This window comes from Perna viridis, chromosome 9, assembly GCF_037379345.1.
Source record: "Perna viridis isolate PV_CMFRI_1.1 ecotype Kerala chromosome 9, ASM3737934v1, whole genome shotgun sequence".
Classification (NCBI taxonomy): Eukaryota; Metazoa; Mollusca; class Bivalvia; order Mytilida; family Mytilidae; genus Perna; species Perna viridis.
The window spans coordinates 9,304,487-9,332,439 of NC_142453.1; the positions used below are offsets into that span (position 1 = coordinate 9,304,487).

Consider the following 27,953-nt stretch of genomic DNA (forward strand, 5'->3'; position numbering starts at 1 on the left):
ATAGTTTCACACCTTCTTTGATGTTGGTTTGAATTCTGCATTTGGGCAAACAGTTACCAGAAATATTACAAAATAAAACACAAGTGTGGGTGCAGTAAGACACCTGCTATTCAAAGGAGAAAAACTAACAATAGTTAATTTTCTTGTTGTTGATTTAATTCCAAGAGTATCTCATTCACACTTATGTATTACAATTATGTATTAGGATTAATTCATATTTTATCAAAAACAATTTTGGGCTACCATAAAATTGCCCAGCATTAATATTCATTCTGGAATAATCTTTTGCAACTGATTTTTGAAGTACTGTAAAACTTGGTTCATAGATTCACGACATGTCCCATCAATCCATGCCATCTCTATGGCAACCTTTTCATCTTCAATAAGTTTTACACTCAAGTTGCATTTCAAAATGCACTCCTCGTCTTTTGAAGCAATTTCAGATCCTTGCATTAACTCACTAGCCCCTGATTTCACTTGTTCAGATACAGGATTTTGTTCCTTTGTGACTAAACTACAATCAACATTTTTCCCAGTTTTAATCACAGTGATTGCCCCATTAAAAGCAGCTTTCTTCTGACAGTCTTCAATTTCTCGAGCATCATCCATCTCGGTGGTGCTCATATTATTTCTGTCTATGATCCCTGATGCACATTCTATTTTAGGAACCTTTGTTTCATTATCATCTAATTCACCTGAGTGCTTTCTTTTCCTACTCTCTGTTGCTTGGCAACTATTACCCATACTGCTTTGCTCATGAGAACCATCAGAGTTAGTTGAGTTTGTCTTTGATTTGTGAATATTTTCATCTTTTTCTGATTTTCCTTCAACTTTTCTTTTTTTATTCTGATTAATATCATCTGATTGTGCATTTCCCTCCAACTTTTGTTTTCTACGTTTCCTTCTTTGATGGGACCATGTATTATTTTTAGCAGTGATCACCATGGCAACCTTAACATCTGTAGATTTTTTCTCCACCCATCTCATCTAAAATTCAAAATTCTGCTTGAAAAAGACTTTATGAATGTTCATAAAAGTAGATTGTAGAAGCAAAATTTTAATAAATTTTAATTCAATGAGAGCTTCTATTGATTTTGTTTTACATTTGTTGTGAACTTTCTTATTTCAACAGGACATTTTTATTTGGAATATGATCAATGGTACATGCATGGCCCCTTCTTACACCAATCAATATAACCATCCATTATGCACACTATCATATTTTATCAATTCAACAACTGATGTATGGTACATGTATAAAGCAGAAATAATTAACTGCAACTGGGTAGCCGTTTTGATATCAAAAGAGATAATATGACTGCGAGCCTGACAGGGCGAAATGGGATGACCTGTAAAGACATTCAAAACTGCTGCATTCTGTATTGTATACATTTGTCATCACATTTGATTTGATGTAACACTGTCCTTTGAAATAGCTAATATTTTTAATATCACAGCAGTATTATGAAATAAAAAAATATCAGGCATTAAGAAAAATAGAAAAAGGATAAAATTGTTGATGAAAGTCTATACCTCCAACTCTTTCAGAAGTTCCTTAAGCTGATAAGCAATGCCCTCTATAGTGTACATAAGGTTTGCAGTTTCCTCTGGAACCACATAAGACAGAGGTGGACGTTTTTCCTTCTTTTTTTCCTTGAAGTGAGATTTCTATGGGGACAAAAATTGAAATATTACTTAATTTATATTTAACATTGATAATGCTCCATCACTTTAATTAACTGTACAACAATATTGTCACACATAATGATAGATATTGTTTCAAAAAAATATACTGGTAGAATAATTGATTGGAGAAAGTGATTATTTTTATATTTAACATTCTGAATCCTACATTTTATTTAAATCTATTGATACATAAGGCTAACTTATAATAAATTCAGGATGGGGAAGTACATGTAGGTAGGGCAATCATTTTTTTTTCAAAAAAGTGGAACCAATGTTAATCAATCTGGCAAGTCAATATGGTTGTATCACTGTCTTTGCTCTGACATGTCTGAGTTGTATGTTATTGTGGAAACAAACAATACATTAATTTGGCCTAAGCACTGTTTGAAACCAAACTTACAGGAAATTGAACTTTATCATCAAACGTCCATCCAATTCCCCATCTCATTGTTTTTCCTTGGCAGAACTCAGTTGTTGAGAAGTTGGTGATCTAAAAAATGTAAAACCTTAAACTCATTAAATAGAAATAGGATAAAAACGACTTTGTAATACAGAAAACAGTCTATCAAAACAAAACCCTGAATCGACTAAAACCTGTTTAAACCAAACCCTGAACCAACTAAACACTGTCTAAACCAAACCCTGAATCAACTAAAACCTGTCTAAACCAAACCCCAAATCAACTAAAACATGTCTAAGCCAAACCCTGAACCAACATAAACCTGTCTAAACCAAACCCTGAACTGACTAAACATTGTCTAAACCAAACCCTGAATCAACTAAAAACTGTCTAAACCAAACCCTGAACAATGATCATTTCAACAATTAAAAATTTCTTTTAATATATCATAGTTTTCTAGATATTGACTGAAAACTGTAAAAAAGAAAGTCATTTTTTCCCCCATTCAAGGGCAATAACTCTTACAAAGAGTCATCAGGATAATTTCAGCTTTTAGCAATTTGGCTTAACCTAACCGTTTTGGAGATAAATGCGAAAAACTACTGTCTGACCCATATGTTCTATTTTTAGTAATGGTGGCCATGTTTTTTCGACAAATCAAAAATCCCCACATCAATTTTTGGCAGGATACCCCAAGGGACATTCATACCAAGTTTAATTTCAATTGCTCAAGTAGTGTCAGAGGAGAAGAAATAACATTAAAAATAGCAAAAATCATTGAAAAATGGCAATAACTCCAACAAGGCTTTGTGGATTAAAACCAAAATTTGATCAGAGATAGATCTCATCATACTGAACACTTTTCCCCTGCTAAACTTAACGGTTTTGGAGATATATGTGAAAAAACTACTGTCTGACCCCTATGTTCCATTTTAATAACAATGGCCATGTTTTTCTACAAATCAAAAATCCCCACTTCAGTTATATGCAGGATACCCCAAGGAACATTCATACCAAGTTTGGTTGTAATTAGTCAAGTTGTTTCAGAGGAGAAGAGTTTTGTATAATTGTTAATGATGATGGACGCCCAGTGAGGGCAATAGCTCACATGGCCTTTGGCCAGGTGAGCTAAAAATGGGTGAGCACTGTCCGATAATTAGCCAGCCCTACTATTGGCTGCTATTAAATGTCTTATCAAAAGTGCATCATTAAAAATGTTACTCAAGAAAATCTCTAACATAAATATCTTCTGTTTAAGATTTCATGACACAATGTTTGTTTTTCCTTACCTTTAGTTGTCTTAGTTCCTCTTTTAATGGTGACAGACTGGATTTTTTACCAACCATGCTTGTAAATACTCTGAAATAAGAGACAGATCTTCATATATTTACCATTATCAGTGGTTTCTGTGGCTCAACCAAACCAAGAACTCGTATTTAAAATGAAATGTATAATTTTCATTGAAAACATTGTTACTCTGAAAAATAAGGAACAAATGAAATTTTAACCAATGAAGAAAAGCCTGCTCAGGCACGCTATTCTGACTTGAGACATAATTCTATCTCCAATATGGCGCACTGTTTGTGGACTACCAATTTCAAAGTCTTTGGTGTGTCTTGGCTAGGTATGGGACCAACAACCTCTTCTACTGAAATGTAAATAAAATTGGTTAATTTATATTAAAAAAAATCAAACTCCTAATAAAAATCAAATTAATCAGAGTTAGTTTACCTTACTTTATATTTCAACTCCAATGACTCATGGATCATTTTTTTAACAAATTCCACCTCTCCCCCAAATGCTACACTCTCTGTAGAACTTGCTGTGTTTACAGAATTTGGCTCTGGTCTGTCATCTGTTCTGCTGTTTGTTATACCTTGTGCTTCTAGGTGATCAGAGAAAAATGGTGGGTTACACATGCAGAAATGGTAGCTTTCACTGGAGTCTTTCAAAACATCTAGCAAAATGGCACATTCTTCTACCTTTACAACTGAAATTTAATATGTGTAAGTTGAATTAACTCCCCTTTTCAAGCATTCCGAATGTTCATGTTTGTAATAAGAGTACTGTGAAAGTACTTTAATTCGTGGATACCAATTTTCATGGATCTGTGAAGAAACACAAGTTTGTAGATTCTTGAATTCATGGTTTTGAAGTTTTCAGTATATTCGTCAAAGGAAATCTACTATTCGGTGGGAACCAAATTTCATGGTTTGACCTATCCATGAAAACCATGAAAATTGGTTCCCCACAAACAATAGTACTTTCACAGTATTAGCTTTATAAAAAAATATATACTTCACTTCTAGGTGTGTCTACAAAATTACATTGACATGGAGCTTCAGTTTTCAGAGGTACATGCATAAATCATGATAGTAGTCCAGCAGGGTAACCTTAAACAGACAATTTTTTTTTTCTCTGGCCTACATCAACTTGGCTAAAGGGTAAATTCTTACAATGAATCACCAAGGAGTCTTATCCATTATGTTGGGAGTTAGAACTTTGTAATATGAATGATGCTACAATATATAAGTGAACAAGAATTTCCTCAATAACTCACCTTTGATTAACTCGGTAAAATTATTCTTGTAGACATTTTTCACAGCATACTCATAATTAGTATCATCAACTTCCGTGGCAAGAAATTTCCACTTGTTGATACTGGTTGACAGGAGAGGGTAGACACAGCTTCCACCTGTCCCTATAAATAGCAAGACAAATTTAATTTCTATATAAAAAAAACCCAACATTTGTAAGAAAATACAAATAACATGAGACTGTCATAATTCTGTTACCTAAACTTTACCTCCATCCTCATGAATACTCTTTTCTAGTATTCCTCAGTATCTTTATTATCTTCTTTAAACCCACACTATGGAGGAGCACATTTAAAAGATAAAGAGAAGAAAAAATACTGCATAATGTTTAGCTCTTAATTTTATGGGAATGTACTCTTTAAATAGAACATGCATTACAACTATGGCAACTTTTCATTTCATTAGATACATCTTCATTTAATAATTATTACTGTGTAAGCTTTATATGAAATAAAGTATGATGCATATAATTTATTGTTGCTTTATTTATGTTATTCTTTGGAAAATGCACTTCTCCCAAAGTCTCCAAAAAACTTTTCATTTCAACAAGCCAAAATAAAATTTCACTAGCCACGACCCACAAACACTAAACATGAAGTGTTAGGTTGGTAGAAATGTTTTTGGCATGTTCCAATAAATATAACGATATTATCCAAGGTCAGTATTATACTAATCAGAAAATTACCAACAATTAGTACTAGCCAAATGCAATACCTTTGTAAAGTTGGCTAGTGGATGTTTCACATAGTAAATTGTCTGCAACTTGTAAAATTAGAAAATAACTATAGAAAAGGCTGTTCCACTGTTAGAGTCAAATTAGACCCAAGAAAGTTAATTAATATATCCCAGGCCTACAAAAATTGCCCGATACCATTACCTATATCTATTCCAGCAATATCTCCAGTGATATCAGATTCCTTCAAAATATCTTCAATCCACAAAATATAGTTCAGTCTAAGGGGAATTGTTGGCACTAGTCTGTCAGGTGGTAACACAACATCCAATCCAAAGTCTTCTTTCATTAAGGTTGTGGAAAGTTGTCGTAATGATTCTGGATTAGTGAAATCTAAAAACAGCTTTCCACTGACATCTGGAAAAACATGCTTTCTGAACTCGGGATATTTAATTGCCAATAGTTGGAAATTGGCTTTTTTACTTTTATACAGATTCCTAGGATGCATAAACTTGTTCAATGCCATGATTCCTGTTTAATCTGAAATGTAATGATTGAAAATTCTTGGTTACACATACTTATGTAAGACATAATAGTATCCTGTGGAAATTATTTCACATTAATTTTATTTCCAGAGGATATCATTTCCTTATTTTCTACACCTATTGAATTGTTTCCACTACTTAAATGATGATATTTACTATAATTTATTATAAAAAAGCTAGAGGTATTCCTAATTGTACACAGAATATTATTTCATACTACAGTAATATCCTGAAAATAGTTCACATAGAGTGAACAAGAATTCATACTTTTGATAAAATTGATATTTATCAATTAAATAATATCTTGGATGAAAAACTGTGTAAAAAAACCCATGAAATAACATCCAGAATTATTGTTATGAAAAACTGTATGTAAAACATCCAGGATAATTTTTTATATACATTGTACTTAACTAAAAGCCTCCTGTATACTAATTAATATCTAAAAGCATCCTGGATAGCATGTTACTAAAAAAAACTCCCACTTATTACTGATGAAAAATTCCTAACCAAACGTGGAAAAATGATACATGACATCAAGTCTAACTTGTTGAAAAGGGAACATGATACTTTTGCTTTGGACTTCATTCACATACATGTAAGGCCATTGCCTTCCTCATATTATTCTATCAAAAAAAAAAATTGATTTTAATAATCTTATTTTTTTTCTTTGAGACAATTGAATATGATCCCATTTCATGATCTGACAAATGATTTTATAAAATTAGACATGACATATCGTGAATGTGCAACGGCATTTGAATGTAGCCATGATGAAGTGCAACATTAAGGAGTATTTGTGATGACATTAAGCTAATACAGATTATAGGCAAGCTGAGCTCACTCTTCAATGCATAAAAGTTTATCTAAAAAAATATCTTATTGACCACTTGAGAAGATTACATCAAAGCTACATGACTATCATCTATGAAATGTATTCAAAACAAACATACTAGACAAAACATTTCAAAGACCCACAAATTATTTGACTGGAACTCCTCGGACATTTTAAAAAGAAATTCTACCTTAGCTAAACAAGACATTCTTGGCCGATCCCAAAGCTGCTTGACCAGTAAAATTACAAATATTTGGAATATCTTTTACCGGCTGCCACAGACGACATACAATGTAACCCTAAATAAAATTAAGCAAAAATGGTAAATGCTTCACCAGCACTTAAGGCAAATGCCTTCCTCGTATTATCTGAGAAAGATAAACGTGATGTCCCTTATTGGCCTTGAAGTTAAACGAGTTAGAAGTTAAACATTTTAAATCTGATGATATTGAACACGATTAGCCCAAACTGGCAAAGTAAAAACGTATACGTATTTCGGCAAAAAAATCAAACAGCTTTGACATCAGAAGACACATTTACCTCGTTGACAATTATTGTCCAGAAATGTCAAGTTACATGAGTCGTGTTACAGTGAAATAACAAAAGAGTACGTTTTGAAAACGACCCACCTGGGCGCTGACATCTTTCTTCTCGTTGAACTCTCGGACTCGCCACTTCCGTATGTCCACTTCAACGCATGCGCAATATATTTATTTTCGGACGAATTTACGTGTGGAGTCCTGCAAGTGATAAAATTTTCGTTTAAATTAAGGAAATTAAGTGGTTTGACAGGTAATTTTGCATAGAAAAATGATAGGATAACCCAAATTTCCATTGAATACATTGAACAAGTGAAAATCGCGTGGTTTGAGACAGAAAATTTGCCCCAGACAGCGTCGTAATGGCGGTCTGTCATTACAGATCAATGAATGACTTCATGCAAAAATTAGCATTTCATTAAGTATATTCCGTTATGTTATCCTCTCAAATATTTGGCATTCTCATACTTTAGATCTTTGTTTTGGGAATTGAAGTGTCATTTTGCAATGTATATTCACCGTTTGTATATCCTAGTAGTTTTACAAATAGAAATGTTAATACATCTCTTCTCACAGTGAATACATGAAATACTTGTACATGTACACATTGAAATCTGAACAGGATTGGTCATATTTCTCGGGATATTTAATATGAGGCAGCTATAACCTGTAAATGGAAGGAGTTGAATATACAGATTGGTTTAAGAATCTTCTGTCACTATTCTTGATCACTTCTTGACGTTTCTTGCCACTAATAAGTGAAACGGGCATTACTAAGTGCTCATATTACAGGCTTTTTGGCAAAAGCCAGAAAGGCCTACTCTTATGGTTTGATGGAAACAACAAAAAATATCTGCATAATAATTTGCAGACCATATAATAAAGGTCAAGAAAACATGAAAATACCAAACTTTCTATGGAAGGTCCAAAAGACGTGACTTCCTATCAGACGGAAATCAGGTTCTCAGTGCTTCCAAGCTATAACTTATTTGCATAAAATAACATTATGAGGACTTTGTCATCTATTTATAGATTAACAGAACTGGAACTTGGTTATTAGTCCAAAATTCCCCTGACCCTGCAACCCTCCTTTTTTATATTTGGATATGTGGGGTTAAGGTCAGAACAATGTGCCATACAAAAAGTTGGAGATTCAGCTTTACCATGAGGTACCGTTCTTCAACCTCTTCTAACAACTCACAAGTTCAAATCATGCATGTAACACCTATATGTACATGTATATAGTTAGAGTCTGGAATCATTTTCCTGTATGCTGGTACTATATTTGCTTAAAAATTACATTATTTATTGAAGTTTTGATAATTTTTCATGATAGACCCTGCTTTTTTGCCATTTTGAATCATAGTACATGCGAAGTGGCGCAAGAAGAGAGTAGGAGTAGCTAGTTTCTTTTGAAACAGAACAGTCGCAGACTCATAATGTTTTACCGTAATTATGAAATATTCTGTTAGATTCCAGTGTTGGAGATCAGGTCTGCTCTCAGACCTGGCAAAATCATTTTTCAACCTGTCGGACATTTGGTCCAGCAACCTAACAAAATCTGCTGGACCGAACAATTATCTGCCAGACCAATTTAATTTTGCCTCGATTCGGACGCCATCTTTAAACAGTGTCCTAGCTAGGGCAAAATGGAGGAGCGCCATGCCCCGCCCCTATCATGCCCGCGCCCCACTGCGCCTATTGAGCACCCCTTTAGTGCCCATTTACAATTATCAGAATGGCCTTTTAAGATTTCCACTCTTGTTAATAAATTACCCCAAGCCAATTAAGAGGTGTCACCTTCATTAATTACATCCTGTCGTAATTAACCCTCAGGTAAACCTGGTAATTATCAGTGATCAGTCAGCTGACCAGGGTTATCCGATAATGATTGACAAGTAGAAAATGAATCCCGATTGGATCTACATGTTGAACAATTTTATGGACAGCCAATCATTGGTTAATAATTAATATCTACTGCACAACTAATTTTACAAATACCTGTATTTTCAAGTTAACAGGTCTAAATTTTGTAGAACTACCGGTGTAAACAATTGCATGTTGCACATATTTGTTTATTTAAGATGTCAGTTATAATTTCAATATTTTAAAAATTTTCTATATCTTCATCAGTAAAGGGCATTTTCTGTAAGTTGTAATTACAATAGTTATAGGAAATAATATTTCTTATACTTACTTAAGATTTTGATATTGAATATTTGTAACATTTAATGCAACATTTCACCTCATAGTATGTCATAAATGTTAAGAATCACTTGCCCTTATCACCTCTATTAGTTGACTTGTTTTCTCACTGCAAGAACAATGACAAGTCTTGTTCACACAACAATTGATCAAATCAAAACTGATTTCCTAACTCTTTCATAGGATATCTGAAGGCTACAGTAATACATTTTCAGCTTAATCACCTCTATATATATATGTTAAATTTCTAAAAACACTTGGTCATCTGAGAAAGGTCTTTCAATACAATAAGGATGTCATGAATACATGTATATTAATCATGCAGTCAAATTTACTGAGTTTTTATTATGATGTGACCTTTATTTTCAAAAGTTGGTTGGTAAGCAATAAGAATACAAATTACTGACTTAACACCTACATAAAATCAATGTCCCTTGAAAAAAAAACATGCTACGCGTTAAAGTGCTCTCTTCCCTGTGCCCCTCTATTTTCAAATCCTAGCTAGAACACTGAACCGGATGTTCCGGTTGAGGCGTGTCTAATAAAAAATGTACCTGACATTAGGTCAGGAAATCATGCAAATTTTACCGGACTGGGGGCTAAAAGTACTGTCGTGTCCAACGAATTTCACCCTGACTGTGCTGTTCCAAACTAAAAGTTGTTGATCAAAAACTTTTACTGGTTTGTAGACCTTAAAGCAGAGGGTAATTCAGAAGGCCATGGCATATACAGATGTGCCATATGCAATGAATGGTATAGACTTGAACTTTCTTGTAGAACTTCTCCCAAATGCCTTACAGTAGAAGATTGCCTTAATGTTATTGTCTATATGTTAATTCCTGGCATTGATGCTGTCATTTTGTACATATAAAATTGAATATTCATTTGTCAGAAGTTCATTGTGTATTGTTTCATTTGTCTCATGCAATATATTTGATTTGATTTTTAACATGCCTTCAGATATTTTGGTTGTATTTGGGCAAACAGTGATATTTTGTATTTTTTATTAATATTTATTTGTCCACAGTTGCAGTTTCTGATAATTCAAAAATTATGTTTCAATTAACAGGGGTAAAAATTAGGAAATACAACCTGGTAGCCCAGACCATATTTTTGTTTAATATTTTCTATGTGTTCAACTAAATTATACTCAAAAAGTTTGGTTGCTCAAAATCTAGTAGCCATGGGCTACTGCTAATTTTATCCCTGATTAAGAATTGATAATTTTACTTTATGGACTGGAATCCAATAGAAATACACACATGTTAAATAAAAACTGAAAGAATTGTGTGAATTGTATTCTCAAGCTACATGTATGCTTACATACCAACATTTGGAAAAATAAAACTTCTTTTAGTGCTTTGAAGTTCATAAGTGTACACTGCTTAAGTTGGTTATAATATATTTCATACATTGTAAATTTGTAAAATAGAAAGCAGTCCTGTCTTACCCTGATGTATCCATAAGGCCAGATAAAAAAATGTCTGAAAGGTTGCCTCTATCTGCCTATCACCAATTATTGGTATTTTTATGAAATGTCACAAAACTATCATTTTTTATTTGATCACTATTTAAGTCAAGAAATCCTTAAAAAAGAGTCATATTCAGGCAAAACAAAATAATATTATTGTTTCCTGCTGCCAACAAGAAAAAAATAGTGTAGGTACATGTAGGTAAGGAAATTATTTTAGTTTTCAAAAACTTTTTACATTGAGTTGATATGGTTTAAAAGTGCTAGTGGGGTAGGAAAAAACTAGGATAGGTAGGGTAGCAGAAAAACATTATTTTTTGGTCTAAAAGAGAATTTGAAAAAAAAATTATTTTTGTATTTACCCACCCACTTTTTATCATCGATTTTACCCTAAATAGATATATTTTTTTCTTGGCCTTGTGTACAGTGTGGGAAACCACCGCTCGCCAGCTTGCCAAATATGAGTAGATGTGTAATTTGGCAAGTTCTCATTAGCTTATACTCGTCAATTTTGCGACTGTCATTTGATTGGTGAGTTCCAAGGAAAGTTAAACATCCCTTAACATCATACATGAAAAATATGTTCCCTACATATTAAGAAGTTTAGCTTGAATATGTCAAGTGAATTTTGCACAATTTTATTGACTTTTAAAGTATTGTTTACAATCTGCCATTTAAATTTCCGGTAAACAGGATGTGCCAAATTCTACGCAACAGTCCCGATCTCGTTCATATTAGTATTCAAACGAAATTATCTGGGTAATTTATGATATGTTACCTTGCAAATTAGTTGTTTATTGTCAAAATAAAGATGAACAAGAAGCAAATTATAAACATTTTCTTGTTTCATAATGATGCATCTGTTGAAATATAATTTTATTTTTAAAATATGAGTTCAGAAATGGAGTACTTTAAGTACTTGAAAAACTTCGACAGGAGGGAACATTCGAAAATGGAAAAGTTTTTGATAAATTTAGAAACAAATGAAAAGATAGTTGAAGAAAGAAAAAGAAAGGCAGAAGATAGTCAAATCCAAGAGAAAACAGATCATAGTACAGACAAAAAACAAAAATAAAATTTGGCTAGTTGAATTTCTATTTGGCTAGCAAGATCAATATTCCACTAGCCAGTATGGCAAGTTGGGGAAAAAATGGTTTCCCACACTGATATTATACATGTACATTCTACAATATTTATTTTTTGATTTTAGATATATACTGACAATGAACTGAGTACAGATTTCAAGAGAAGAGAAATTAAAAAGGGGAAAAAAAAGACTTATCACATTAACTCCAGTCATGGTTTTATCACAAAGGCAAAGAGAAGAATTGTAAGTATTAGAAGGACTGCATTATGTAGATTACTTAATCATTTTCGAGGTGGACATTTCATGAAGAACCATTTTTGTATGTGGTAACATGTACATGTACATCCCCACAAGAAAAGGAAATGACTCAGAAGTCCAGATAGGTTACTAAATTAAGAATGAAAGATCTTTTGTAAACTATCATTTTTCTTCATATTTTTTCTCTGTCAGGTTATATTGTTAATCAATCTGAAGGGATGGGGGAGTGTCATTGGTCCTTTTGGTCATGATTCCTGATTGGTTCCTGTTTTATAGGTACTTTAAGACTAAAAATAATATTAGTCTTGATTCCTGCTACCAGGAAGAAGTCCAGACTTTAATGGTGCTTGAGCCAATTTGGCCATAAAATGTTTTGGGTAGGCACAAAAAAAATGAGATAGGTAGGGTAACAGGAAACCAACATATAATTTTGTTTGGCCTTAGTGTATTGCTTTGTGTAGAAACTTCCAGTTGCTATTTGGAGCTATGCTTTTCAATGGAATACATGTATGTGAATTTATCTAACAGTAGTTGAAAGGCTAAATGATAAATCCGAATGTCAAGCTATGAAGCAAACTGAAGCATATTATATTTGTTTGGTTGTGTGTATTTTCTTATTTCCTAATTTCAAAATGTGCTGAATTAAGGCCAAGTGGATAGCCAAATGTTAATTACATTTTTGGCTGTTATTTTTCAGTTACAAAGTACTTACAACTAGTAATGGATGTTTTTCAATTGTATCTCTTCTTTCTTGTTGAACATTTTGATCTACATTAAAATTGAAGGTTTGTTGACATTTGTTTCTTTCTTCTTTGATGAATTGATTGATCAAAAGTAAAAACAAAGGTTTGTGAGCATTAGGTGTCCATTTTTATATGTAATGTGTTAATTGATTGGTATCATTATCTTTTAACAGGAACCGTGCAATTGCCGACTACTTAGCCTCAAATGGATACCTCAATGCCCTCACAGAATTCCAAAAGGAAACCAGCATGGTCAGTTTCTATAATTTATATGAAAAATATTATAAAATGTTAGAAAGGATTTTGCTGTACTCGATAATCAAATTCATCTTAATTTCTGCGTCATTTGAACCTCGGGTGTTTGGTGAATAAACTGACGAAAAGCCTTGTACATGCAGTCATGGAGAAATTCGTCGGACTTGACCGGTACTTTTAGCTGCCGGTCCTGTAAAATTTGCATGATTTACGGACCAGATGTCCGGTACGTTTTTTTTTATTAGACACGCCTCAACCGAAACTTCCGGGTTAAAGATGGCGTCTGAATCGAGGCAAATTTAAATTCGGTCCAGCAGATTTTGTTAGGTTGCCGTACCAAATGTCAGACAGGTTGAAAAATGATTTCGCCAGGTCTGACATGTGGTAGCAGGTGCATGCTTATTATTGTCTTGCTCTGATCTTTGATCATGGAGTTCAACATGGTCAACACAAAATAAATTTACTTTTGTAAGTTGGACACCAGGTGTCAATTTCACAAAAAGTCGTAAGTGAAATTGTAAGTTATGACATCACAACCTAAAATAGCATTGTGACGTCATAGTTTACAATCACTTTCACACTTACGACTTTTTGTGAAATTGACGCCTGATCTGAAAATATAAACTTTGTTTGATTAGCGTCTGCAGTTATGGTACAAATGCATTACATAGACATGAAATATTACATAGGAAAAAGGAAATACAGGAAGATCTTCTTTTTTTCAAATTAGAAATGAAATTGTGTTTATTTTAGCCTGGTGAAGTTGACAAAAAGTATGCTGGATTATTAGAGAAGAAATGGACATCTGTTATAAGACTTCAGAAAAAGGTACATCATGTAGTTTTAAAAATATAATAGTATATAAAAACATGTATATGCTTGTAATATTTGAAGAGGGGACACCTTAGAATCTACAAAAGATACAAGACACCAGGAGATCATGCATTGTGTCCTCTGAAAACAGCGTAGGCACAAAAAAATAATATTCTTGTTTTCTGCTACCATCAAGAAAAATATGGTAGGTCGTTAGGGAAATTGTTTTATTTTTCAAAAACATTTTACATTAAGCCATTGGAAAAATAATCTCGACTTTAACAGTGCTTGATTCAAAATGGCCTTAAATAGCACTCCAGCTAAGAATCATGCAAAATGTGATTTATGGGTAAAAAGCCTACATATTTTTATTTTTGATATTTTGTTTGAATTGCCATAGTAAACAGAAATTATCATTCAGTTTTTTTTCATACAGCCTGTGTTCTTAGGAGATAAAAATTATATAGAATGCACTGTAGATTTAAAAATTAAGGGAGATAATTCTGTAAATGGCACTCAAATACAATAGAATCTATTGGATTTTCAATGTTGATTATCTCCTAAGAGCAGACCGATTTGAGTGAATAATTATGCATTTTATAACATAGACCCATAAAACAACTTAATTACAAAAATAAAAATATTTGGCTTTTTTTGGGGTGTATCACATTTTTCAGATTTTGCATGATTCTTACCAAGACAGCTACTTAAAATGTTTAGGGTAGCAGGAAACAGATTGTTGAATTGATACATGAGTGTAACCATTTTTGTTGAAAAGGGGAAGAGCTTGATGTAACTATAAGGCTTCTGTGTTTCGGGTAACCCAACTGACCCTATTTTTTCCTGGTGTAAGAAAAAAAACACCAACAAAAATTACAGATTTTTGGCATTTTCATCATCGATTTTTCAACTAGATTTGCCTTGCTCTCCAATGTGGAGATTCAAAATTCATTAAAAAAAAACCTACCTACTGAACCCAATTTTGAAGATGCTACTGGAAACACAAATTTTTTTAGGCCTAATTGGTGACACTTTGAGTGGGTAAGGAACATAAATTTCTTGGCATTTTGCTGGCTTACTGTGCGTGTGTGTGTGTGTCATTAATTTTGAAGGTGTTTATGATGAACTCTTGACATTTGACCTTTAAATTTGATACATGCAGTGAATTAAACATAACAAAACTGTGAATTGACTTCCTTTGGATTCATTTATTTATTCATGTCTTCTCATCATGATATTATTTTCTAGGTCATTGACCTTGAGGCTAAGTTATCCGAGGCTGAAAAAGAATTCAATGCAGGAGGACCCACACGTGACAAGCGTAGCCCAACAGAATGGATCCCTCGCCCACCAGAACGATACTCTCTTAGTGGACATAGAAGTCCTGTCACCAGAGTCATATTTCACCCAACATTCAGCATTATGGTGTCTGCCAGTGAGGATGCCACAATCAAGGTTTGTTCAAAGTACATGTATATAGCTATAGTCATGTGCCCAAGCTTTGATACATATTTGTAGATTCCTACACAACTCCATACTGGTATTGAAGATCTATGACTATTTCCAATGGAGTTAGAAATTCATTTTTATGTGTAGAGTACAGTTGAACAAGAGAATGAAATACCAAAGTTTCAGAAGGGATGAGTGGGAGTACCAATGAGTGTTTGGAATCTGATGAAAATCCATAATCACTTAATTGGTATAATTAGATTCATCTGTCCGATGTGATTTTCGATTAAAATCATATTTTTGCTGGAAGATTTAGGTCTATAATGAATGAGTTCAAAATGTTTAAACCTATTGTATTCAGTATTTTTTTTAAGATGATAAGAGATTTGTAGATTGCCATTTTATGTATGTAAATATGGTATCTCATGGTATTTTAATGAACCCGAAATATTTTCAAATGACCCATCTTTTTTCTTGCTTTGATAGTCTTAACAACTATTGTTGTTGATTGTCCCCGTGGCCATGTGGCCTGATCTTGTCTCTGAAACAAAAAATAAGGTAAGGAAGGGCTGATTTACAAATATTTGATAAATAATAATAGAATGCAGAAAAAACATAGCTTTCATCTGGATTTGTGATAATCAGTTCTGACAAAAAATCAGTCATTGCTGAAAATTGGAAAATCAATTGATTTTCGATTTAAATCGTTCATCAAAACATCACTAGTACCAATATCTTTCAAATTTCTTATAGAAAATAATGTCTGTACATGTATATATGTCACAAAAAAAATTGTACAAGTTTTTTATACATATATTTAGAATATACTGTAGAAAAGTTTGCACAAAGTCTAATGTCAACATAATAATACCTAAGTAAAGTAGCAAAGCTGCTAATTAAGTAAGGTAAATTTTGTCTGGGATACTTGATTGTTTTAGTTTTAAGAAGAACATCAATTTAAATATATATATGTCATGTTATGTACAGTGTTCTAGGATTTTAGAAAATTTTAGGCTTCCACTGGAAAAGTCCAAATAAGGTTTAACTTTCCCACTTTTAAAGTCTGCTTTCTGAACTAAACAAATTCTTCAAAATTTCAAGTTTTCTACTTGCCAACTTTTCAACATCAAATTTGCACTTGCCCGTGGTGATTGGAAAGTGGAATCATTGTACACTGCAGTGCAATCTTTTGGTATTGAATGGATAGCATGCCATCATAAATGTAAGGTAACTAAATGAATGTAATCATTGATAATTTGTAAAGAAGCCTTATATTACTGTGATAATTTATTTATCATTGTATTTGTTTTTAGCTGTGGGATTATGAGACTGGTGACTATGAGAGAACACTGAAAGGCCACACAGATTCTGTACAAGACATAGCATTCGATCATACTGGAAAGTACTTGGGTAAATACAGTTTGGTTTATACTATGGTATTTGTAAATTGGTAAATTTGAAAGTAGAGAATAGCAGACAAAAATGAATTGAAGTGAAGTTAGTGAGTATTTTCAAAAATTTAATTTAGACTTTTGTTGGCTTGTTATCACGCTCTGTACAGTTAAATTGTTTGAATATTAATAACTAAGAAAATGTAAGTGAAAAGTAGTTAGCTGTGAAGTTTAAAGTGTATTGTTGGATTTTTTGATACAGTAAGACAATAATTCTTTCAATGCCAACCACTACATAAGTCTGTTTGTGCAAACCGTAAGCTGTGTTCAGTTGCAACAATTGTTGTTTTACATATGATTCAACCCAAGTTTGTAATGTGTTTCTTAGTGATTGTGTTTTTCATTTCAGTATCTTGTTCAGCTGATATGAAAATCAAACTTTGGGACTTCACAGACTATGAGTGTGTTAAAACTCTGTATGGTAGGTGAAAAACTGATGAGAAGATCTCATGAAATCGTTTATCACATTTTGATAACTTTAAAATATAAGTTGATGAGTATGATGACCTTTGTTTCTTCACTGACTTTGGATTGAGCACAGATATATTTACCCAGAAGTTATATTATTTATCTTCTTTTAGGTGAATTAAATGGGTTTTTTTTTGTTTGTTTGTTTGGTTTTTTTTTCTTTTGACAAAAACTATGTTGAAGTAACTCATTAAAACAGATCTAGGTAATTATCAAATGAGTAGTGTATATGATTTTTAACTGTATTTAAAGCGAAATCACTTTAGGAATTCCTGTTTTTTTTGAGTAGTTAGTTCTCTATTGAAACAAAACTTTTATTGCAATAATATTTCAAGTTTTGAGTAACTTAGTATCACAATAATGCAAGAAAAATAATTAATGGTTGCCTAGGTAACCAGAAATTTACCTGGATGGTTACTTTTTATAGTTGTAGTAGTCCTAGTATCAGATTGTGAAAAAGTAGTTGGGTAAAAATTATTGTAGCCAAATTTTGCAGTCCACATCTCTGTGGTTACCTTTAATTATATGCCTAGCACTGTCATTACAATTTTAATGGGAAACACGTTCTTAAAATTAGAAATCTTGCATTACCAATGGCAATATCATTTAGGTTTACAATTTCACATGCACATGCAGCTTTGAGGACAACAAAAACATAAAATTACATTCTTAGTATTCACCCTTACTTCTAGCCAAAAAAAATCCTGGGCTACTAACTTTTTGTCTATGATAATTAATTTTCAAGTCTTCGTACTAAAGCTCAGCTGGCTAATGGTCTCAAAAAAATTTATTTTGACACCTGTATTATTTTGGAAAATTATTCAAAATAGCACATGAAACTTCTTATTAGTTCATACATTTTTATTTCAGGCCATGACCACAATGTATCCAGTGTTACATTTATGCCTAGTGGAGACTTCATTATTTCGTGTTCTAGAGATAAAACAATCAAGATGTGGGAAATAGCTTCAGGGTTAGTCCAGGGAGTATATTTAATGCCTTATCGTATTCAAAAGCTTTTTGGACAGTTCATACCTTTTTTCAGTGATTGGGATTAAAATTTTGAGAATTTGCCATTTTTAATGGTCTTAAGAATTTCAATTGGCCATTCGTTTACATTCTTTTTAAGAATATTTGTTTTCAGCTGGAATGTGATGAATGACAAATTGCCCCCTGTAATCCCAATTACTGCTTTTGACTACATATGATCCTGCAGATACAGACCTTTGTGGAACCAGACAAAGGATACCCTGATGGTCTGAAATGTGATGACAGTCACTGCTTTGGACTGTACATTTGATCCTGCAGATACAGACCTTTGTGGAAACAGACCAAGATAAATGAACATAACAATGATCAACTGCTTGGCCCCAGACCTTTTAAGAAAATGCTGGACAAACTCAACATTTCCCTTTTATTGCTTTTATTCTTCCACATTTCCTTACCTTTAGTCTTTGAAGCTTTGAGGATTCATAAGGAAAGTATCAAATAAACTTGCAGCATGCAGGGTTGATGATCTGCTACAGGAAGTTATGTTATAATAAGCTTGCATGATATGTAGAGTCGGTAAATGATAAATTAAGTAATTCAGGTATTGATGACCCACTGATGTTTTGAAGGCAGGGGTTTAAATTAGCGATCGCCAGAGGTGCAATTTCATTTACCAGGGTGCTTGAACTTGATTTGAAACTTGGAGAAGTACTGGAATTTCCACTCCTAAAAAGTCAACTTGATGCCCTTGGGGCATTTCCTACTTTGTATTTATATTACAGGTACTGTGTGAAGACTTTCACTGGACATAGAGAGTGGGTGAGGATGGTAAGGGTTTACCATGATGGATCTTTACTAGCAACAGCTTCTAATGACCAGGTAAAGAATAGATTGTACACAGGAAAATAACTTAATTTGAAGCTTTCAGACTAGCTGGTACTAGTTTGTTTTGTATAAGCTGGTATTGTACTGTGACGTGTTGTAGAAATGTTGATCAGGATTACTTCTACTCATGGTTTACTTTGGGTTCTGCATAATTAAACATAATGACTACCAGAATCTCTGACACCATTCAGGCTAATGACTTTGATCTTTAACCTTAACCCTCTACAATTGGAAACCCTCTGCCAATCTTATTTTTGGCTGTGGTCACTTAGTTTCTATCAAAAGCCAGTTTCAAAACACTTTTTGGTTGCTTTCTCTGTAAATTCTTACCTGATATTAACTGTAGTAAATAAAGATTGCTTGTACCCGGTCCTGAGAGGGATTTCAGCTACTTTGAGCCTCTTGTTTAATTTTGCTTTAAAAATATAAACTTATCAGAATCTGCTTTGTCGGACTGTAAGTATAACTTTCAGTTGATATTTTTCTTTGTTTTTGCATTTATTATATATATACAAGTACCTGTATTTTTGAACTGAGTATAAGGAAACTAAAATTTGGGTAAATTTAAGAAGCTTCAAACACCCATAGTTGTACCTTTAAAGTACCTCATTCAGAAGTACAAACACTGGCAAGTTCTTGTAAAAAACAGCACCAAAAGGATATTTAAAAACAAATTCTCCATAAAAGTACACACAGGACAACATGAATTCCACTAATAAATTAAATGATGACTATTTTCATGGGTTCTAGGCATACAGCACCTGAACCAATCCGTGCAACAAAAATTGCGAGCGGTCATTGATCACCGATCAGTTTCTGGTCGGTCATTGATCTGTCAAACCGATCCATTTAACTGGTGATTGCATCACGTGACCACAGAGCGGTCAATGTATTTTACGATTCTGTTGTTTTCTTTGTCAGTTTTACACATATTTATATAATGTAATACATTTAAACATCAATTTATACTTTTATTTTACATTGCTTTTGTTCAAAACAGATCCTGCATCATTTTACATAACAAAACTGCGATCAGATTGGTCACTGGTCATCAGTCATCGATCCTTCAGCGATCAATCAGTCAACGGTCATCGATCCATCAAATAGTTGCGTGGATCGGTTCATGGACTGTACAACCCTTTTATTTGACATCTTATTTTGAACTGTTGATTATACCCCTGGTAACAAAATTCAGTGGGTTATATAGGAATCTGTCTGTCTGTGCAGATTTGGGTCTGGGCCATAACATCTTTGTTCTTTAACATAGGCATACCATTATTGGTGCATGACCTCTGTATGACCTATGTCCTTGATGTTTAAATTTAAAATTCTTGAATTTTTAATATTCATAACATACATCACCCGATTCTGTGAAAATTTTTAACACAAGTTACACACTTCTACAGTGTACCTGTTGATTATTTTTAGACTGTCAGAGTCTGGGTGACAGCAACCAAAGAATGTAAAGCTGAGTTGAGAGAGCATGAGCATGTTGTAGAATGTATTGCATGGGCCCCAGAAATAGCCCATCCAGAGATCAATGATGCTGTTAATAGTGATGTAAGTACCTTTTAAGATGAGCAAGCAATCAATATAACACATTGTATTTTTAGTATATTTACTTTGAAACTTTTTTATGGTAGAAGTTTGCAGTGTAGAAATGTGGGTTGTATACTGTAAACCCAATTATTTTGGCAAGCAACTTAATTTTCATTGTTGACACAACCAGTGATTGGGATTAGAATTTTGAGAGTGGGACATTTTTTATTAAATTCAGATTTTTCAATGGGATATTCTTTTAACATTGATTGTAAAAATTTCAAATTTATATGAGACATTTTCAATTTGAATGTGTTGAATGGTGCATGGCCCCTCTAATCCTAATCACTGCACAAGTAGGAAAAAAAGCTTGAAAATAAATTCCAGTGATTATGTTTTTGTTACAGAAAATATTGTAATCGGATTGGTAGTCCCAAAAATGAATTTTAGCAATTAGGAGATAAAAATGTATTGTATTGAAAGAATTGAAGGTGTCAAACTAGATTTTCTAATGCAATAAGATTATCTGAATTAATAATACAATAAAACTGTGCATGCCTTGAAAATCTTATTCAATGAAATGTGGAATTTACGTCCTGAAATTCCATTAAACTTCTTTGGTACAATGAAAGTTGCATTAGAATTTCAAAAGGATACCCTGATGGTCTGAAATGTGATGACAAGTAGCCATGGAAGTATTAAAATAGGTTTTTAGTATGTGTGTTGGGTTTCTTTACTTGCCAAGTTTTTTTCTTCCAGCCCTAATATTTTCACGGTCAGTTTAGGACTTGCATTGATAAAACAAAATGATTTCCCCATGCAACAAAAATTTAAAAAAAACCCAGCTTTTTGGAATAATCAATTTAAAGTTTTGAAAAACAAAATGATAATCACTACAGCCACGAAAGATATTACAGGTATACATATATAATCAGATGTGCTGAAAATTATTGTTTGTTACATTTTTTTAAATTCGAACTGATTTGACTTGTCATTTTGTTTGTCAGTCCAAGAAGGGGAAAGGTAGCAACAGAAGTGGACCATTCCTTATTTCTGGATCCAGAGACAAGACCATCAAAATGTGGGACATCAGTGTAGGACTTTGTCTATTCACTTTGGTAAGTGGTTGTTGAAGCTTAAAAAAAATTACCTATGTTTCCACTAACCTTACTGACCCTATTGTTTTTGTGATTACCCTTAAGTCTTTTTGCTATTTTTTGACAAGCACTTTTAAAGTCTGAATGTGTCTACAACACAAACCAGTAAAAAAGATTAAAATTAAAGAAATTTGCCTACCAACCAACCATTAGTATTTTAAAGTATGTTAGCTGAAACACAGATATTTTTTATTCTTGATCTTAATTTCAATAAATTTCATGTGTCTTTTCTATGTGAACTTCTAATATATAACCATAGAGTGCTTTAGAAAACAGCCATTTTATATATAGTTATTTTACTAAGTACATTGCTGTATTTATAGATTGGCCATGATAATTGGGTACGAGGACTTATCTTTCATCCTGGTGGGAAGTACATCCTGAGTGCATCTGATGACAAGACATTAAGAATATGGGACATTAAGAACAAGAGAAACCACAAGACACTGGAAGCCCACACACATTTTGTCACATCTTTAGGTAGTGTATATCGGAATTTAGTTATGAGTACCCAATTTCACAATTTTTATGTATGAGTGACATTGATGACTTGCCCTCCTATCAGTTTGGATTTGTGTACTTACATGATTTTAGGCTTTGCCTTTGAGGTACAGGGCTTTTTGTACAAAAAATAAAAAACCACTGAGACTGTTAATGATACCAAACTATGTTGATATATCGCTGATGTCTCCACAAACAGGAATATGCAAGACTGCTTGTAAGACAGGCTTTTCACCTGCATTAATAGTTTCAAACAATCACTCCTTTACTACATACTTTATTTCTGAAATATGTCACTGAAGCTCTGTTTCTATTACTGTGAAAGTACTTTAATTCGTGGATACCAATTTTCAGGGGAATCTACTATTCTTTTGGAACCGAATTTCATGGTTTGGCCTACCCACAAAACCAAGAAAATTGGTACCCCAGGAACAATAGTCCTTTCACAGTATTTTGGTCATACATCTCAAAAAAGCTTTGGCAATGACACAACATAACATGAAAATGCTTAAGTTTTAAGCAAACTGAACTTCAGTTACAAAACTAGAAATATTTTTTAAACTTAAATACAAGGAATGCAAACCTTTAAACATACAATATTTTCATAGTTAAATCATGATCCAGTAACTCCTGTCTTAAGTTTTTTTTACATAATCAGTCATTAACAAGTAAGTATTTTATCAGCAGGAAAAAACTTTCATGTTTGTGGGCTTTGAATCTTGCATTTCAACTACTAGAGTGATTTTCTACCTTTAAATACGGTGAAAAAATTATATGTTTACAAGTTCAAACATGATATAATTGGGTGAACAGATTTGCCATGCTTGTAATGGAATCAAAGAATCTTATAAGTATTTATCATCACGGGTGTATGTAATATCTGTTGAACTACATTATTATTTAATGGAATCTTTCAATGTGTTCTTTTTTTTTAATGTCAGAGTTTTGGGTTCAAACTTCTCTTTAATTTAAATATTTTCCAGACATGCATAGGACAGCACCATTTGTGATAACCGGCTCTGTTGATCAGAGTGTGAAAGTCTGGGAGTGTCGTTAATGACGTGGATAATTAGTCTACAAAATTCTTAGTGACAACACCAATATAGCGCTGTTCCTTCGGGCACTAAGTGTGCCCCTCACTGTGATGTTTGTGGAAACCATTACAGCTCTGCGTTGTTTGTTTTCATAAAACATTTGACCAATTTATGTGTCATCATTGCTAATTCTTTCATCTCAACATTTGCTGGCATCATATATCAATCTCATGCATATGCATGACTAGCGTTAAGGGTTATTGCCCCTGAATGGAATACATTTCTACACTCAATCGCTCGCTTCCAGTGCTGATGTTGTCTTGTAATGATCAACTTCTATGGATGATTACTGAAGTAAAATGGTTGCTAGGAAAAATAAAGAAATGGCTCTCCTTGACAACTGTTACCATGGTGATGTTGACAATATTCAATTGTCACAGAAACTTCATTTGTACATGACGAGAAGTAATGTATTGTTATAATGCTTATTGAATTAGAAGGATGGTATCTTAAATCAATGGTCCATTTATTCCTTAGGATATTTATAATATTGATGTATTGGTATGTAGTAGACTAAATACAAATTTTTGTTGTACATGTGAAAGATGTCACACCACACACAGAATACTTCCATAATGCACATCAAATGAACTCTTCTAGCATTTTTTTTCTGTATCATCATATTAAGGGGATGGGATGCTGTTACAGTAAATGTTTTATAGAGGAAGATATACTTGTAGGAAGGTTCTTTCATTTTCGTTAGTGTCAGCAAACTATTCAAGAATCCATGCACATCATTTTAACATTAGTAGAATGTTTTTTCATAGTCATCACGTTCAGAATTGTGAAGCTTCTGATCCTGCTTGTACCATCCGTGATGTGATGCAGAGCATCAGGCACAAATGTTTTTGAAAGAAAATAACAGTATTACATGATATCAAAGAATATATATATTTTTTGTTATCCCCAATTCCTGTTTCCATACATTTCTTTCTGATCTATCTTTTCTCTTTTCTTATCTCCCTTATCTATTCTCTTTATCTGTCATTCCCTTGATGTTGTAAATGAGTGCATTTATCATGTATTGGTCCTTATATTTGAAGCTTGAAGCTTTTAGCTTCTATTTACAAATGCAAGTTCAAATTTTTGATTCAGAAACAGTCAGTTTGCTGAACCTTTGTGTTCCTTTGTGTACATTGTATCAATATAATTATTCAAAAAGTTTTGGAATTCATGAAAATTTACATCATCTGTTACACTCACCAAAAAGTTCTGGTAGCTTTCTTTGATTTAATGAATTATAGTACAAGAAGTGTTTGATGCTGAAGGTGAGAAAATGTAAGAGGAAAAGTTTTTACCTAAAGTCTCTTTAAAAGTTTTTAAGGTCCTTTTTTTTGTTAGACCAGTTTATTCTGTGTTCATTAGCTATTTTTCACTACACAATATTTTTACTCCCGGTGTGTAACAACTATCGTAACAATTTCAGTGATGTGTTGAACAATGCAGAGCGTACTCAATGTCATTTTCAAATTTGAAGATAGCGAAAAATGATAATTTATTTTGCATTAAGAGAGAAATTCTTCTGTGAAAACTAGCCTCCTCTGCAAACAATAGTCTGTAGTTTTTACTGCACATCTCACAAGTTTATTAAATATCACTCATGCTCTTGTCCAGATTTGCAATTCAACCCTCTAACACATAATCAATAGCAATTTTGATGCACTTATAAACCTAAACTTGCCAATTCACATTATATTATGTTGTAGTTATTTTGTCAATATTTATTTAGTTATTTTCATAAACTGTCGACATTTTATTGGGGTTGAAGTGGAGATAAAAATTTCAGCAATTGTAAGAGCAATTGTATTTATAGTGGAATGAAATGTGCAATATTATGTTAAAGTGACTCCATGATACTGGTGAGTCTGGTCCTTAATCATGTCAATTTGTTTTACTGACTAGGTGACAAATGAGGAAGTCCACATTCTGCCTCCTCAAGCTGAAAGAGAAAAATGGTGTGAAGAAATGATCATCTCTTGCTTTTATAAAAGCTGAAATTTAGATCTCTATTTCAACATGGCTTCCTTGATATATCAGTCACATTCTTTAGTTGAATACTTTAGTAGCTATCATTTAGTTATGAATTTTTATTGTAGTTCTAGCACAATTTTGCCCACAGTATCAATCTGTCTTTAAAGAATCCAGTAACCCATGATATTATTGTAGAAATAAGTCCCTTCTAGCATGCAAATATGTATTAATTGTATATTTGTAGGATCTCTTCAGGTACACAAGAAATTTGTTTACATGTAATTGAATGTTTATACATTCACATGTACATGCATATAGAGTCCTACTGGTATGCAAATATGTCTCAGTTATAAATCGGAATGTACTTGCATGCTTGTAGGGATGACTATTTTCTCTGTTTTTATACTTTTGTTTATCAATTTGTTATGTGAACTTTTGTGATGAAATTAGGCCTTTTTGTTAGATTGCATTTATGTTTGAATCTCAGGTTTTGGAAAGAAGTTTTCATTTTTTACGTAATTTGGGTTGTTGCCCCTTTATTTTTTTCCTTTTTATTTCCCCTTTTGAGCCTCGCTTGAAGCTGATCTGTGATATGTATATCTCATACATGTTAATGTTGATTTCATTTCTGACAAAAATATGATTTATAGTGCTGGAACCCCCTTCCCCTGTTTCTAGTCAAGTAGCCCCCATGTAATTGCAATTTTTATTTAGTTTTTGTTTTTTTGCAGCCAAGCTGTTTTGTTTTAATAATTGAATATGCATTGACAAAACCACTTTGTGCCAAGAACCATTACATGTTGTTCAAAACATTTGTTGACTTGTTACTTTCGATTTGTTCACTATAATAACATGCTAGCCTTCATCGTGTTGTGATTTTTATATATTTTTTCTCTAATTTGCAATGATTGCATTAAATTTGAATATACTTTATGGCTTTCCAAATTGACAGACACAAAATTCATGACATTTTAAGCTATAACCTGCCAATGGTTGAAATCCGAGACGTCTCACTTTAGACTGGCACCCATTTTACAATGGAGATGAAATTCTTATTTCGCCTATAGATTCAACTAATGCCTTCTACAAAATTGGTTCTGAAGATTTTAATTGGATGTGTAAACCAAATGGTTTTTGATCTTTTGCAAAATGTTGGTATTGCAAATGAGTTATATTTGCATGTCTTATGAGCTCGTTGATGGAAACCAAAGATAAATATATATGTTGTTTTTTTCCTTCAGATTTAAAAAGGGGGGTGGTGTTTATTCTCGACATTTATCCAGAAGTGTAGAGAATGGAACAAACTATTTTTTCGTAGAGGATTGTATGACCCTCTTTAAGCTGTTTCATTTAACACTTCAGAACACTTAAACAAATGATAGATGGATGTAATATATATATATATTAATGCTTGTGTTGTTGAGTGCTGGTTATATGTCAATTTTCCTGAATTTTGTAGCATGGAATATAACATTTCGGGTAGAATGAATTGAAAAATAATTCAATTTTGTATTATGTAGTTGTACTAGAAGAGCTAGTAGAAATTCAAAGGCATGCTACAGGGTCAGAAAATTGGCATATCTCTGTTGCAGAAAAATCCTTCTTTTCAATTTTTTTCTATCAACACCATTGTTATAATGTTGCTGTTAGAACTGAAATTAGGGAATTTTCTAGCAAGTTGTAAATTTTCTTTTCTTACAAAATCAAAGGAAAAGAGTAAGAAAAAAAAGCTAGAGAGAAAAATTAAAAAAAGATTTTATATTAAAAATTATTATAAGTGTTAAGGAAAATATTAAAAAAAAAGAGAAGTAAGATTTGATAAAATTATTTTCAGTGTGTACAGAATTTTGCTATAAATAGCTATTAAGTAATTGCATGTATTTTCAATATAAGTGCTAAGATGGGTTAGGTTTAAATCATCTGTTGTCACAAAACATCTCTCTTAGATGAACAAGCTGCAATATACTACTGTAGGAAAATAAATCTCCTTCCTATTATGGCTAGATTTTGGATAATGTACCTTTGAACAAAAGGAATGAAGAAAATAAATTAAATAGAATTTTTTTCCCCAATGTTCATGTATACGGAGATCTTGTCCAAGAATCGTCCAAGTAAATATTTAAATAAGTACAAGGGGAGTTAATAAAGATCATTGCCCACAAATTGGGCAATTTTTTCATACATGTACATGTATTAGAATCATTCCAGAAATGGCCTTTTTTAGCAGCTTGTCTGTCAATTATTTATCAGAAGGCTTGTGTATCTTTGTAGCTTTTATTTCAGAGAATTTAAATTTTGATCTGATTGTTATGTCTGTCAATAAATAAATATATCCAATGGA

The 27,953-nt window shown here is 32.7% G+C and overlaps 2 protein-coding genes across 4 annotated transcripts; one reads left to right on the forward strand and one right to left on the reverse strand.

Annotated features, from left to right (window-relative positions):
• Nucleotides 1-134: 134 nt before the first annotated feature.
• LOC148606590 (RNA N(6)-adenosine-methyltransferase mettl16-like) lies at nucleotides 135-7,425 on the reverse strand. 3 transcript variants are annotated; one of them, XM_088547141.1, is made up of 8 exons: nucleotides 7,366-7,425; nucleotides 5,561-5,896; nucleotides 4,647-4,787; nucleotides 3,818-4,076; nucleotides 3,376-3,445; nucleotides 2,087-2,176; nucleotides 1,534-1,668; nucleotides 135-987 (listed from the first exon to the last, which is right to left on the reverse strand). In XM_088547141.1, the coding sequence occupies exons 2-8, from the start codon at nucleotides 5,880-5,882 to the stop codon at nucleotides 268-270; spliced, it is 1,737 nt and encodes a 578-aa protein (XP_088403267.1). In that variant the 5' UTR covers nucleotides 5,883-5,896; nucleotides 7,366-7,425; the 3' UTR covers nucleotides 135-267. The 3 variants fall into 3 exon arrangements, with proteins under 3 accessions (XP_088403267.1, XP_088403266.1, XP_088403268.1); XM_088547140.1 differs by having other exon boundaries at nucleotides 7,277-7,417; XM_088547142.1 differs by lacking the exon at nucleotides 7,366-7,425 and adding an exon at nucleotides 6,927-7,034.
• Nucleotides 7,400-27,953, forward strand: LOC148606591 (lissencephaly-1 homolog). Its single transcript, XM_088547146.1, has 13 exons — nucleotides 7,400-7,528; nucleotides 12,162-12,281; nucleotides 13,213-13,291; nucleotides 14,048-14,122; nucleotides 15,356-15,562; nucleotides 16,870-16,966; nucleotides 17,357-17,428; nucleotides 18,346-18,448; nucleotides 19,248-19,344; nucleotides 20,779-20,910; nucleotides 21,897-22,007; nucleotides 22,370-22,526; nucleotides 23,531-27,953. Exons 2-13 carry the CDS (start codon nucleotides 12,250-12,252, stop codon nucleotides 23,602-23,604), a joined length of 1,236 nt encoding a protein of 411 aa, XP_088403272.1. The 5' UTR covers nucleotides 7,400-7,528; nucleotides 12,162-12,249; the 3' UTR covers nucleotides 23,605-27,953.

Bases quoted from the DNA above. Each gene is read 5' to 3' on its own strand.
- LOC148606590 (XM_088547141.1), bottom strand. From the start codon at position 5,882: ATGGCATTGAACAAGTTTATGCATCCTAGGAATCTGTATAAAAGTAAA. The intron at 3,446-3,817 runs GTAAACTAACTC...CTCTTATTTCAG, and splicing joins GAGTTGAAATATAAAGTAAG to AGTATTTACAAGCATGGTTG. The intron at 988-1,533 runs GTATAGACTTTC...TTTGAATTTTAG, and splicing joins AACTTCTGAAAGAGTTGGAG to ATGAGATGGGTGGAGAAAAA.
- LOC148606591 (XM_088547146.1), top strand. From the start codon at position 12,250: ATGGTTTTATCACAAAGGCAAAGAGAAGAATT. The intron at 16,967-17,356 runs GTAAATACAGTT...TTTTCATTTCAG, and splicing joins TCATACTGGAAAGTACTTGG to TATCTTGTTCAGCTGATATG. The intron at 19,345-20,778 runs GTAAAGAATAGA...GATTATTTTTAG, and splicing joins CAACAGCTTCTAATGACCAG to ACTGTCAGAGTCTGGGTGAC.